The following is a 15,418-nucleotide window of genomic DNA, read 5'->3' on the forward strand; positions in this document are numbered from 1 at the left end:
AGCCGCCGCGGTGGCTCAGTGGCTATGGTGCTCGGCTGCTGACCCGAAAGACGCGGGTTCGATCCCGGCCGCGGCGGCTGGAATTTCTTTGGAGGAGAAATTCTAGAGGCCCGTGTACTGTGCGATGTCAGTGCACGTTAAAGAACCCCAGGTGGTCGAAATTTCCGGAGCCCTTCACTACGGCGTCTCTCATAGCCTCAGTCGCTTTGGGACGTTAAACCCCATAAACCAAACCAAACCTTTCCAGAGAAGTACAACATTTCTTGCTTACATATAAATGCTCAGTCAGCCAGAAACAAAGAAGACGAAATAACAACACTTTTTGACGGTTTTAAGTTTGATGCAGTGATGATAACAGAAACCTGGTACCGGGATGACTCGGAAGTGCTTCGTGTGCACGGCTATCGAACCTACCACTTGAATCGAAGTGGTAAGACAGGCGGCGGCGTAATGTTATTAGTGAAAGATACATTTGTATGCGACATTGTTCACATTTTTTCTGTAATAACTGATGATTATGAAATGCTAACTTTGCAATGTAATATGACCATTTTTTCTGTGGCATACCGTCCGCCCAAAGGTAGCAATAGAGCTTTTCTTTCATTTCTTGACACTTTCTTAGGTTGGATCAACGAAAACGCCTACAAACTAATTCTAGGTGGAGACTTGAACATTGACCTCCTACACTCGTCCCCACAAAGTGAAGAATTGTGCTGTACTTTAGAAACTAATGCTTTTATTAATCTCATAGAACAACCAACTCGTATAGAGCGGGATACATCTACACTCATTGACATTTTTATCACCAATGCTACAAATGTGCCCATCAGTTCAGGTGTTCTTCAAACACACATTAGTGACCATTTACCTATATATTTAGTGCTTAGTCATAAAAAGTTCCAATTAAAAGACGCGAGACCGACTGTAAGTACATTCCGGGAGATAAATGAAGATACCCTGGGGTCTTTTTATAATTTAGTTTTAGGGATATCATGGGAGAGTGTTCTTTCAAGCGCTGATGCGGAGGAGGCTTATAACATCTTCATAGACAAATTTATAAAGGTATATAATGATTGCTTTCCCTTCAAAACTCGTAAGCGGCCACGAAAAGCACGCAAACCTTGGATTACAGCTGAATGTGTCAAAGCTATAAAGCTGAAAAATGTTCTTTATCAAAAGTTTTTAAAATCCAGAAACGAAAACGATTTAGGTGACTTCAAAAAACACAGAAACAGGACAAACAGCCTATTACGGAGAATTAAAAAAGAGTACTTTGAAAACCTTTTCATGCAGGACACGAAGCAAACTCCGGAAATAATTTGGAAAAGATTAAACACACTCCTAAATCGGCACACTGGTGCAATTGATAGCCCGATGGAGATAAGTATGAATGGCACAACTCTTGCAGGAGAAGAATTAGCTAAAGCTTTTAATGATTTCTTCACATCTGTGGGAAATAGTCATCATGACCCAAGCTGCATGAACTTTATGCACCAACCAACAGAAGAGACTGCATTTTTATTCCCGGTAACTGCAGATGACGTTGTGTCTACAATCTTATCTCTAAACAATACTACCAGTACTGATGTAGATGGTTTGGAGATTCGGCCACTTAAACATGTTGCTACTATTATAGCCCCTGTTTTAGAGTACATCATTAATCAAATATTTTCATGCGGCCAATTTCCTCGCCGGCTCCAAGTGGCCAAAGTTACTGCCATATTTAAAGGTGGTGAGAAATGTAACATGTCTAACTACAGGCCAATTTCAATACTTCCTGTATTCTCCAAGGTCGTTGAGAAGCTAATACACGTACGAATGAGCTCATTTTTAACCAAGCATCAGATTATGACACCGTATCAGTTTGGGTTCACCAAAAAACGCTCTACAGAAAGCGCCTTGCTAGTGCAAAAAGAAATCATTCTTAACGCCTTTGAACACCAATTGTATTCACTTGGAATTTTCATAGACTATTCGAAGGCATTTGACAAAATAAATCACGTTACACTATTAACAAAATTGGAATATTATGGTTTCAGAGGCTGTTTCCTTTCTCTTATTAAATCCTACCTACAATACCGCCAACAAAGGGTGCACATAAGTAACTCTTGCTCCAGCTTCACACCATTGCTACATGGCGTTCCGCAGGGAAGTATTCTCGGGCCACTACTTTTCAACCTATATATTAATGACCTTGTTAACATAGATTTAAATACATCATTTGTTATTTATGCCGATGACACAAGCTTATTTTTCTCCCATCACAGTTTACCCCTGCTTGTAAAGGAAGCGAATGCAGTACTTGATGTATTGAACACTTGGTGTCTAAATAATTCCTTAACTATAAACGTCTCGAAGACAAAATCAGTTCTTTTTCGCCCTAAAAATAAACCAGTTAATTCAAATATTGTCCTGCAACTTGGTCTTTCAGTCATAGAGGTGGTACCAGTAATAAAAACCTTAGGTGTCCTTTTTCATGAGAATATGCAGTGGAACGCACATACTGACCTCGTTCACTCCAAACTATCCCGAATAGCTGGTATTCTTGCACGTTTTCGTAACTTTCTTCCTAAGCACATTAAATTACTTTTGTATAACTCCCTTTTCACATCCACATTATCGTATTGCTACTTGATATGGGGCACCACAACGTACACAAACTTGTCCAAAATCTATCGACTGCAGAAAAAAGCTGTAAGAATTATTTCAAATGAACCCAATGACGCCCACACAAAACCTCTTTTTGATGACCTTAGATTACAACCATTACCAAACCTGTTCAATGCACTTCTGTTAAAACGTCATCATGCCTTTCATCTAAATAATGACCCTTTCCTTGAAAACCTTGCGATCCTGTCTCCGTTTGCGAAAGCATATAGCACACGAAGCAGTCAGACATGGAAGATTCCTCACACCCGTACTAACTATGGCCGCCAAATGCTGATGTACACACTACCACATGCTCTTAACTCTTCTGATAACACCTCCAAGTCACCTCCAAGACATTAACACTTACAATTATGAACCCGCAATGTTAGCCCTATCACTTAACATGTTTTTATGATTATGTAAAGCCGTCGCCATATATATATTGCTTTTCTTTATATCGCTATCACTTTTTGTCCCCTGCTGTATTGCTTTGTGAACGGGGTGCTAGCCTTTGTCAAGCCGTTACAGGCTTTTTGCTAGCACCCCGTTGCATCACGAGTTCTGTAACATCATTGTTGATGCTAAAATAAATTTGAAATTTGAAATTTGGTGTGCGAAAACGTAGCTATTTATGTAAATTCCTTGCCTAATCGCAAACACTCTCATCTCGCTAGTTTCAAAGGTTGATCTGGAGCTCAGCAGCCTTCTATTATCATATCATTATGCAACCTTGTTAAAACCCAATTTCTGATTCCAAATAAAGATCGAACATCCACTGCAAGCAAGAAAGACGAAACCGTTATGCTCTGATGGCTTCCGAAAAAGGAAACTGCGTCACCGTTTTTTTCGCCCTGGAAATGAGCCTTTATTAGCCTTAGAATTAGAAATCACAAGAGGAGATAGTAACTTATTAATGCGCTCTGGTTCCGATACAGCGCCAGCGATTTTCATAGACAAGTAGCGCTTTTCATGACTAACTCAAGTTTTACGAAAAATCCTTGAATATTTTTGGGAGTTTCGATTTTTCCACTTACACTGTGTGCACTCGGTAATATATACTTCATTCCTATCACCTAGCGTCGATATGGGAAGGCTGAGAGCCAAATGCCAGGAAAGGCGAATGTGCAAAAAAAAAATGAAAAAATTCCGCTGACGGCAAATGTCGTTGATTGAATAATGGACTCATTTCTTCGCGAAATGAAATTTCAGTGTATCGACGACGTGGGCCTTCGGGCACAGCGCTGACTAATGAATTCTTAATTTGGAGACTGCAAGAAAGACACACAGCACACAAAAAAAGTTAATCGTGAAACTTGTTGAGCACACGACTTGTATTAGAAAACCGGAAGCTGTGAAATGAACAAATAAAAGAAATGAGACAAAACTGGACACAAACGACGTGACCTTTAATGGAAATCGAAAATGTCAGGCACGACGCTGGCAACTTTTGTGATTTCAGGTGATCCTGAATAATGCGGAACTGAGGGCTGGACACCAAACGATAAAGCACTCTGAAATGGTTTAAGCGGAGAACATCAAAAGAACTTTGCGAATGCATGGGTTCAAAACTGGGCACACAGTGTTTCATGGTAGAACATGCCCGGAAACAAAAATACAATGCGAGCAGAGGGATTTCCGACGTCGTTAAAAAAAAAAAATAGGACGGAATTAGGGAAAGAGTGGAAAGAACGGAGAGAGAGAAAGCACGGAAATTATAGCGATGAAATAGTGAACGGAGGAAATTGATAAGTGAGCCCAAGTACTTGAGCCCGCGACGTTTTTAGTTTTTTTTTTTTTTGCTCTTTCCTTGATATTGCTGCTTCTGTACCGAGCTATAACTTAAATGAACTGATATGTAATACTCAAAGGCAGTGAAGGTCAGCAAATACCGTCAGCATTGCACTAAGAAGCAAATCCAAGTAACCTGCAATGAATGTATTTTCTAAACCGCGATAGGGAATATACTAAGCTGTGTTGGTTGTTCTAGTAAGCGCTGATTCGAGAACTATACAGGGCCTAGTACAGTGAGGCATCGGCGCAAGTAACTCGCTCCCTGGAACTTCATTACATCTATGATGACACCACTTCAGTCGAAACCCTCGGCGGTTGCAGAAAGAATTAAAGCACAGGTGGCAAGTCAGAACCGTTCTAACTGAATGTGATTCGCATCAATAGATATATACTTACGATGACCTTCGTATTAATATTCTACATAGTCCTTGTTTCAAAAGGGACTGTAGTAAGTTTCTGACAAGAGGGCTACCTTGAAATAAAGAGCTGAAAATAACTCGTGCTCGTATTTTTCGACCGCTTTTACAAAACACTCCGGCACCTAGCCTGATGATAGCTGTTTTTTTTTTCTGCTTGATAAGGAATAAGGGGCATGTTCGTTATATTCTTTAAACACTTTTCACAATAGTCACTGAGCTTAAACATGCAGCTACTCCAAGGATTCTACGTCAAAAGAAGATATTGGTTAATAAATGTATGCCATTCCTGAGTGTTTAAAATTAATACTTTCATGGCAATCTGCTGGCTAACGCCGTACTTGATATCTCGTTTCGTGCACACCTGACATAGTGGCCTAGTCATAAATATACCATAGCTTTGATGCTGAGGCACTGGGTTCGCTTCCTGCTAATTGTATCCTTTACACCGTGTGGTCGAAACCACTGCAGAGAAATAACTTAAAAAATGTGTTTCATGTTCTAGGGAGTCGTACTCTGGTCAATATGATTAACTTTGTAATGGTCGAAGGTTCAGGACTCATTTCAACCGTCTACCACTCTTTATGATCGGCTCAAACGTAGACGTATCTGCTGTCGCCAAGTATCGAACCCGGGACCTTGCCAGCACACTAACAGAACGCCCGAACGGCTCAACTACAGCGTCGGATGTCGATTGAAGACCCATCGAACGACGCATTTAGACCACAGTGCTGAACCACTTGCCCTCCGCGCATAAGCAACACTCTCGTGCGTAGAATCATTCTCTGAGAGCAACCATTCAAGTATCCGTGTAGGAGCACTTTCCGATGTCGCGTCCATGTTCTTCACCGGAGATGATGTGACTCAGTAACCGCATGTAGGTTTGCGGCGGCGTCAACTCGAACTGCTTCTCGTAGCAGAAGCCCCTGAGGCAGGACTGCCGGTCCAGTTCGAAGTGCTTCACTATTTCCATGATGGCCGTCACGGTTCCTCCAATATGCACCACGATGCCGATGACCAAGGCGATCGCCATGGCCATCTTCAGGTTCCTGCTGAGTGGCCTGCGATGTAAGACAAAGTGCGGCGATATAAAGTCACAAGACTGTTTCGTCCGTAAATTTCATGGCTGATCGTCTAACTTGCCAGACGTAAGACCACCCCCATAGTAGATATCCTCAAAACATCTAGGAGTCACAATAACACCAACTTTAACCTGGAACAAATATATTGATAACGTATGTTGTACCGCACGTTAGGCTTTATGGGGATTCGAAGAAAATTGGCGACAGCCCCAACACAGGTGAAGCTCATTGCATACAAATCCTTGGTTAGACCGATTTTGGAGTATGCTTCATGCGTCATTTAAATATTCCTATTTCCCTAAGACTGTGTCCGACTGGAATAGGCTGCCTCAGAATGTTATTGATTCTCCTGATGAAATGGAATTCATTGCCTCTGTGAAAAGTATGAATGCGACTTTTTTCTTTGACTTCGTTTTGTATTTTTGGTATCATTCATGTGTGCTTCCCACTCCTGCTTGGACTCCAGAAGGAGTCTGCGGTATTCGTAAATAAAATGAAATAAATAAATAAATAAATAAATAAATAAAATAAAATTGGAAAAACAGCGCAATGGAAGCCGACACAAGAGAAGGACAAACGCCAGCGCTGGTGTTTGTCCTTCTCTTGTGTCGTCTTCCGTTGCGCTGTTTTTTTTTCCAATTCGTGAAACATGTGTCAATCAGCCTGTATTTGCCCTCTTCAAGATATCCTGAAGCGGAAGTCATCAAGACATATTTAATCAACTCCTGAATATTTTCGTTGCATTTCTCCTAGCTTCCTTCACTGTCAGGGGTCCAGAAGCCTTCAGGTCTGTGACTAAAAACTGTGAAACAAAAAAAAAATTGTTCGCCCGTTTTTGTTTTTGCACTTACGCACAAGGTGGAAGGGGTATAGTTGGGGTCACAACGAGCCAAACACTGGACGACAGCGTCCAGATAAAGTACCATATACGCTGCTCGAAAGCGGTGAAAACTTTCTCGGCAGAAACAAACACTTACGTGAACTATCTCGAAGCGTTTATTGTGTTTTTTCGTTGGGGAGAGGGGGAGGGGGGGGGGTTGGGGATCTGATGATGATGGTGATGAATTTTTATATGTCAGGGGCATTTGTGGGCAACGAGAGCCATGGAACGAGGTTTTTTCCTTATACTCAAGGTGGGGTCAAAGAGCACCAGACCAGGAGAAAGCTTGTCCCTATTGTATCACCGTGGTGGGTACCCGGCGGCACTGGGGATCGAACGCCGCACCTCCTGCATGCGAGGTGGATGCTCAATCGACTAGGCCACCGCTGCGGTTATATAAACGAGATCTAAGCGAGTTGGAACCACGTGAACGAAAATTATTACGAAGAGCAGAAGACGCACTTCTCTCCCGTTGTCTCCTTAATTGTTGTACTTTATCTTTTCAACGTCGGTCCAGTTTTAACTGGTTTCATCGAATGAAAAAAAAAAAGAACAAAAAAGCAGGCCTAAGCTCAATCAGGTTCAGTCATAGTTAATGTGATCTGAAATGTTCAGCCGCTTCGTTCGTCCCGTTGAGTCGAATCGGGGACTGAAGCTGAGTTGAGTTGAAACGGTGACATATCAGTCGACCTGATTTATACCACACAGGCAGCGATGCCACTCATATAGTTTTAAACAAATGCAATAATTTGTCGATACGTGCTCTCTCGCACTTTGGAATCCGTGCTGATTTTGGTGAGAACGCAAGGCTGGTGAAATGAAAATGCCTCGTACCACACTACTATGCAAGGTGTGCTGGAGTATGATCTTCTGTTTAATTCGCTCCCCCTGAAACGCGAAAGTGAATTTCTCGGCCCAAACGACATCACTCTCAGAGAGCATAAAATGCAGCAAAAAGGCGTCATCAGTCTGAAACAAATCACTGCATTCACTTTTATATGGCATTTTCAAGCCGGAATTGGACCGGTTACCTGTTTCTTGAAGAATTACAGACCGATCAGCTTACTGTCTGTTGCCTACAGGGCATTTACTAAGGTAATCGCTAATAGGGTTAGGACAACCTTAGACTTCAACCAAAGGACCAGGCAGGTTTTCGTAAAGGATACTCCACAATGGACCATATTCACGCAATCAATCAGGTGATAGAGAAATGCGCAGAATATAACCAGCCCCTATATATAGCGTTCATTGATTACGAGAAAGCATTCGAATCAGTAGAAACCTCAGCAGTCATGCAGGCATTGCGGAATCAGGGTGTAGAGGAGGGTTATGTGAAAATATTGGAAGATATTTATAACGATTGCACAGCTACTATAGTTCTACATAAAGTCAGCAATAAAATTCCAATAAGGAAAGGTGTCAGGCAGGGAGACACGATCTCGCCTATGCTATTCACTGCCTGTTTACAGGAGGTATTCCGGGGCCTGAAATGGGAACAGCTGGGAATAAGAGTTAATGGAGAATACCTAAGTAATTCGCGATTCGCTGATGACATTGCCTTGCTAAGTCACTCAGGACATGAACTGCAAAGCATGATCAATCAGTTAGACAGGCAGAGCAGAACGGTGGGGCTAAGAATTAACATGCAGAAAACCAAAGTAATGTTCAACAACCTAGCAAGGGAGCAGCAGTTCGCAATTGGTAGCGAGGTGCTGGAAGTAGTAAGAGAATATGTCTACTTAGGGCAGGTAATGACCGCAGATCCGGATCATTAGAGGGAAATAACTAGAAGAATAAGAATGGGGTGGAGCGCATATGGCAGGTTATCTCAGATCATGAATGGCAGTTTACCAATATCCCTCAAGAGAAAAGTATACAACAGGTGTATCTTACCGGTACTCACCAATGGGGCAGAAACGTGGAGGCTAACAAAGAGGGTTCAGCTTAAGTTAGGGACAACGCAGCGAGCTATGGAAAGGAAAATGATAGGTGTAAGGTTAAGAGATCAGAAGAGGGCGGAGTGGGTGAGGGAACAAACGCGCGTTAATGATATCCTAGTTGAAATCAAGAGAAAGAAGTGGGCTTGGGCAGGGCATGTAATGCGAAGGCATGATAACCGCTGGTCCTTAAGGGTAACGGAGTGGATTCCAAGAGAAGGCAAACGTAGTAGGGGGCGGCAGAAAAGTAGGTGGGCGGATGAGATTAAGAAGTTTGCGGGAATATGGTGGCCGCGGCTGGCGAAAGACAGGGTTAATTGGAGAGACATGGGAGAGGCCTTTGCCCTGCAGTGGGCGTAGTCAGGCTGATGATGATGATGATGATGATCTGTTTCTAAAACCTACCTGACACACCACGCGACTGTAATCATTCGTGACTACACAAGCTCATTAAAGAGAAAGCCATTAATGGCTGATACTGTCGTCCGTTAACAAACCACGTCACACGCGTGTAACTCGGAAACTAAAGAAAGAGAAGAAAACCAATGGTTGCTTTAGATACGCGTAGAGGAGGAAAAAATGAACCTAGAAGCCAAGTTTGACGTCTGTAGAATAATTAGTTAATTAATTATAGGCAATGATGTCGAAATTGCATCGAAATATCGCGGACGTCGATATAGCTACGAGAACAATGTGACGTCACATCCACAGGAAGTCGTCACAGCATAGTAGAAATTTTCACAAAATGGTCTGAAAAACTTCGGATTTGTGTCAAATTAAATGGAAAAATGTGTAATTAAGAGTAATTAGCAGTTAAGACCCCCGAAAGATGTATAATTTGGGTATCGATATAGCCACGGGGACGATGTGACGTTACATACACCGGAAGTCGTCACGGCATAGTGTCCTCGGCTTTCGCCTCTCAACATTTTAGTTGCCTAAGTGTCCTCGCAATTTTCACACTTTAGATTCGTCGCACTGTCCGCCATCTTGGACATGTTTATTATTTATTGTACACCTCAAATGCCCCTGAATAGGGGTATTACATGAGGGGAAACAGTAAAAAAAAATGAATCTGAAATGAATGACATGGGGTTTAAAACAGAACATTTTCAATGGCTTGTTTAAAATGGACGGGGCTGGTGTGGAGTGCGGCATCGGCAGGCAGGCCATTCCAGTCTACTGCATGCTGCAAGGCTGCATGCTGCGCCGGTCGCGATATGCAAGGAGGCCGCTCTCCTGTGGTATCGAAAATTCACGAAAGTAGCAATAATTGTGTCTCTAGGTTCTATGAAAGGCAGCCGAGATAACGTCGTAGCCAAAAGAAGTGTTCTCGTAATTGCGAGCACGACAGACCTTGAGCCCCGCTCTTCGTGCTCTCCACAAAGGAAGCGCCAATAACACACCGGAAGCGGTGCGATTTCATAGAATAGGGCCGTTTACTCAGCAGGGATGGGTCTGGTAGGCTTCACTAAGAGGCTAGCCTTTATGTGCAATTTTCGGATACACACGTCGTTCCTATAGAGGCCATATCTTGCGGTCGATAAAGTGTTTCTCAGAAGTCTCGTATTCAGCCTACGTATCTCCCTAAAAGCATGCAGTGACGGGAATCGCCTGCCATTATCACTATCAGAACTGGCCGACGCTCTTTATAAAATTCCTTTATCACAAAGTGGATACTCATTCCTATATATCTACGCCGTGAACTTTCCTCCCACACGGAGTATTGTTTCTGTATTTGATTCTCTTATCGTTATGTGCCTGGGTCGTCCTGCCTTCGTTATTGTATCTGCAGAGCTGACACTTATTCTAGTTGCATTGAAGTGCGCTTACTTTGTATCTGTTTTTGTTTCTTGATATCAGCAAGCCCGCCCGCTCGATAACGCATTCTCTTATTCAGAGGATAGTGTGAATAAATAAAAAATAACATAAAATGTCCAGTTTCTTTCGGCGGGAAGCGTTTACTGGTCAGCACTCTAATATGCGTATTCCGAAAATTAGGCTCTACTATCATTTTCTAGGATTAGTATTTGGCTGGCAGGGTCCTTCTTTTTGCTGGCTCAATCTTTTTTTAATTGAGCCCATTCTCACAATAGAAAATTGGCTTACAGGATGCAGAAGCGCACTGTTAGAAGGTCCTCATTTCACCGGTCACACAATTTAGGCAGAACGAGAAGGAATGCCTAATTTTATTTAGTATGAATTCAATGATGTTATGCGTGGAACAATGAGCGCAAGTACATCTGTATACGTAAGAATTCCAGCATCGACCGACAGTTCTACTGCAGTAGCTGGGTCACATTCAAAAAAGAAAAAAAAAGGAAAACACGGCAAAGATGAATAGGCGATTCCTTTTGTGAAATAGCGATCGGTGACATCACATTATTCACAGGGATTCTGGCTTCCAGAAACGAGGTAACTAAAGCTTCGCCATATTTTTTGTTCCCCTTGTTTCACGACAAATAAAAACGCCCAAATTTTAGCACAAAACCAACACTTCACGAGGTCTATCCGGCTCGCCGAGTTTTTGTGAAGCTTGACATTGGGGAGTTACCTTGGCCGAAGTATAAATAAATAAATACTGCCGCGACTGGGATTCGAGCCCGTGGCGGCGCGAACTGATCAGCTGCGCTGGCCACTGCTCGAAAGCCCTATGCTGGCTGCCGTGCCTAAATGCATGTGTGTGCCTCCCTGAATTTTGATGTTTTGATGGGGATGCAGTGTTGAGTTAGGGCTATGGCGGGCTCCTATTAAGCAGCCCGGTAGTTTGAGACGCGAACCAGTTTGATTGGAGTTTTCCCCCTTTTTACGGAAGTTCTTCCATGCAATAAGGAATATGCTATCGCCGCAACCGATCGCACCTAATGTTAAAGCGCAACACACTTTCGCGCTGTGCCTTGCACATCGTCGTCTTCATCAACTAATACTACTATCGAGAAAATTTCCGAAGACACTGGAAATACTAAAGTGTGCTTGGCGAAAGCCTTGTGGTCAACCCACTGCCGCTTTCCCGAACCGCTGGCGCGGAATCAGTGGGCCTCTTCAGAGCCATGCGTCTCACTCATTTGACTGCAGCGAGACGTCTGGCGAAGGAGCGGCGGTGCAGCTGCAACCACCGACGTGTGCGCGCTCGTACTACCGCTACTGTGTGACGTCACGGTTGCTATGCACAGCTGCGCCCCCCACCGGCGCGCCGGCTGCTAAGGAGGGGAGGAGGCTGCGCCGCTGCGCGGAGGAGAGGCCACAGTTGGCACGATCCCAGCGCACGGACGGACACCGGCAGCATGAGCCATTAAAGGCTTTCAAATTAATAATATCGTAAAAAATTGGTAAATTGTTAAATTGGTTTTTGAGGAAAGGAAATGGGACAGTATCTGTCTCACATACCTCGGCGGACACCGCGCCGTAAGGGAAGGGAGGAAGGTAGGAGTGAAAGAAGAAATAGAGAAAGACGTGCCGTAGTGGAGGTCTCCGGAATAATTTCGACCACCTGCCCGACCGCGGCGGCCGCATTTAGATGGAGGCGAAACGCAAGAGGCGCCCGTGTGCTGTGTGATGTCAGTGCACGTTAGAGATCCCTCCTTCCTCCCTTCCCTTCCCTTACGGCGCGCAATATCGCTGCCAGACGTGTCGACGACCCAGCAAAGCAAAACCATGAGCCAACCTCGTTAAACTCATGCTTTCGCATGTATACTCGGTTCAACTTCGTTGAAACACTACACTCTTTAGCCCTTCACGAGGCAGCTAAGTAACATTCAGAACATTTTCATCGGCAAGAAGTTCTTCGATTCCAACATACTAAGAAATTCATGACTTTTGTCGAGAAAAGAGTCCGTTATAAAGTTCTCGGAGAACAAAAAAGAAAGAACGGCCACCAGCGACTAAGATAGGAGCACAAAAAGAGAGGTACCACTTGCGATACCTCTCGGGCCACTGCGGGGAGCCCCTGCAGAGGCCGGCGTAGAAGACGGGAGGCAGCACGAAGGCCACGGGACATAGGAGGAGGGAACCGACGAGCGCCATCAGTAGCCCCGCGTGAGGCACGGCCAGGGCTAGCAGGCAGGCACACGCCATCAGCGGTGACGCAATCTTAGCCCGCTTCCACACGGTCCCTGGAAGAAGCACCACATATGTGGCGCGTTAGACTCGGCTTGTATCGTGATAGCCCAGTCTAAAAACAACTGAAAAGTTTCTGTCGTCACAATAGATTTTCTGTAATTCTTTTGACCAAAAACTTAACAGTAACAATTTTTGTAGTAACAACAGAATTTTGTGTAGTTACTGCGGGAAAGTACTATAGAACTGCGGACAGCAGAAAAATACTAAAAACAGCAGAAAAGTCTGGTTGTGCTTCACTTTGAGAAACATTTATCATGTCGACGTTTCGACCTTAAGCTAGCCTTCGCCAGTCCTAAGAAAGGCCACCTTCTGGTCGAAATCTCGAAATAATAAATGCTTCTCAAAGAAGCGTAGTTGAAGCTTTTACTTACGTTATCAGCAGTCCAGTAAGTTTTAAACACACAACAGCAAGCTCACACACACACACACACATGCACGAACGCACGCACACACACACGAACATATCCACGCACACGCACGCGCACAAACACGCACGCACACACGCACACAAACACACGCACACGCGCACGCGCACACACGCACACACTCAAAGGCGAATACAAAGGCCCCTCCTACTCAGATTTATTGAGTTCTGTCATTCGTTAACAGCGGCCAGTCTACGATAGCAAATTTCCTAATCTCATCTCTTCAATGGCTTTGAGCCTCCACCATTATATTTTATTTCTACTGGAATGCCTTCGGTTGCTCTAAACGTCCGTTGGTTGTTACCTTGAATCAGTTCGTTTTTTTTTTCTCATCTTTTTACTCCTGTAGGGGCTACCGAATGTTCAGACTTTGAACATGTTGCTTTAAACCGGACCCGAAGCATTTTTAAGACGCTTGACAAACGTGGACACTTTTCCAAAAGCCCGTCTACTCAGAGGTTGGGGCTACTCAGTACTTACTCTTTCCGTAGTCTTCGAAGCTCTCCCGCTCTTCGAGAATCTGCGAGATGAGGTTCGTCGTGGGCAGGTAGCATATGGAGACGAAAAAGTCGGCTGCCAGACGCGTCTTCGGCGAGCTGAAGGAGAGCACGACGTTCCCGTTCAGGCGAGATCCAAATGCGGCGTAGCCCATTGCTCCCACAAGCAGGCAGGCAACCGTGAATCCTTGGCAAGCAACAAAGAAAAGTGGTAATCGAGGCAGCTCCGTAAGGTACGAAAATCATCTTAAGACTCGCCATGCTGAGGTTAGAGGGTGAGAGCGCTTTAATAACTGAACAAACAGCACCCTCGAAAATGATCACTGGGTGTTTTACTGACATCCAGCGCGATAGTATTTGGCTTAGCAACATTGGTGGAGACCAAAAACATATACAAAAGAGGAAAAAGAACGGGCTAACTGCCTACGCCTACATTCTCTGAAAACGGAAAAGAAACTAAATGGATAGAGGGAAGGCATAAGTGAGACTCCACCCCGGACGGCTTCAACATCATGGCAAGCGCACGAAAACAGGGCGTACAGAAGACACTTGAAGACTGCTAAAAGTATGGGGACGGTTAAGTCAGGTTAAGCATGAAATGCGACAGCATTATTTGTAGAATTTGTCGCAGCTTCTGTTGCTACTTTTGTGTGTGTGTGTCGTCCCTTTCTTTTCAATTGTCCGCCATATTCGGTCACTGTACTGTGACGGTGGCAACGTTCGCATATATCACGTTTATTTCTGATGTTTTATTGCGATCGATCCTCTATCGAGGTTGCTCACAACTGGGTGGGCAAGTTGTGATGACGTCACACGGTCACGTGACCTCTTTCGGCCAATCGTAAATAATTGTCGCCTGTCACAGTGGGCAGGTACACTCCGGTGGTCAGTCGCCACCTTCCACGGTGGGTAGGTTATGATGACGCCATAAGGTCACGTGAGCTCTCCCGACCAATCAGCGAATTTCGTTTCTGACTTCGGCGGAATTTTGGTCTGACGGCAACTTTTATGATGTGTTAAAAAGTGAAAAAAAAAGTAACCTGAACAAGCAATTATCTTATGTACTCGCAATGCGACAGCATTAGAGCTTATTGGCGCCTGCACCGCAAGTGACGTCACCTTCCAGCCAATAGAAATTATCAATACCGATGACGTCACTTCGTTCCGACCAACGGACGAAGTCTAATGACGGACATATGTGTCCCGATGAGGCTTTTATTGCTATAACATTATTAAACTAGCGAAGGCTATTGCAGAAGTTACACAAGTTAGCCCAAAACGTCCGCCCTCGTACAGTGGCCAGCAGCTATAGGGCTCACCCGTGACGCTGTAGGAGGCCGCACGTTTGAAGCTTGCCGGCGTCAGCATGTCCCGCCGTATGTGCGTGAAGCCGGCAACACTGGCGTAGTTGAACGCAACGACACCCAGCCCGACGAAGAAGGTCTCGGCCGACGGCTCATCCAATATTCTCCCTGGACGCACCGAACGAAATACGCCACTCAGGTTCAAACCCAGCGGCATTTGAATCGGCTCCGGCACCAACTCGAACCTGTCGGCGATGCCAGCAAGCAGGAGTGACAGGAGCACCAGCGGCAGAGGTAATGCCACGGCGCTGCACCTGT

The 15,418-nt window shown here is 44.5% G+C and overlaps 1 protein-coding gene across 4 annotated transcripts in view; it reads right to left on the bottom strand.

The window, feature by feature from the left end:
• Positions 1 to 4,034: 4,034 nt before the first annotated feature.
• The window catches only part of LOC149330276 (uncharacterized), a 35,462-nt gene continuing 24,078 nt past the window's right edge, over positions 4,035 to 15,418 (bottom strand). For 3 of the 4 annotated variants that reach the window (XM_089560877.1, XM_089560875.1, XM_089560874.1), the window contains 4 exons: positions 15,116 to 15,414; positions 13,780 to 13,983; positions 12,666 to 12,867; positions 4,035 to 5,917 (listed from right to left, as the gene is read on the bottom strand). In XM_089560877.1, coding sequence (XP_089417003.1) covers positions 5,656 to 5,917; positions 12,666 to 12,867; positions 13,780 to 13,983; positions 15,116 to 15,414 — 967 coding nt within the window. In that variant the 3' untranslated portion in view covers positions 4,035 to 5,655. The remainder of the gene's footprint in view (positions 5,918 to 12,665; positions 12,868 to 13,779; positions 13,984 to 15,115; positions 15,415 to 15,418) is intronic. The other variant, XM_089560876.1, reaches the window with a different exon arrangement.

This window comes from Amblyomma mixtum, chromosome 9 (assembly GCF_055824585.1).
Source record: "Amblyomma mixtum isolate Tamu chromosome 9, ASM5582458v1, whole genome shotgun sequence".
Lineage (NCBI taxonomy): Eukaryota > Metazoa > Arthropoda > Arachnida > Ixodida > Ixodidae > Amblyomma > Amblyomma mixtum.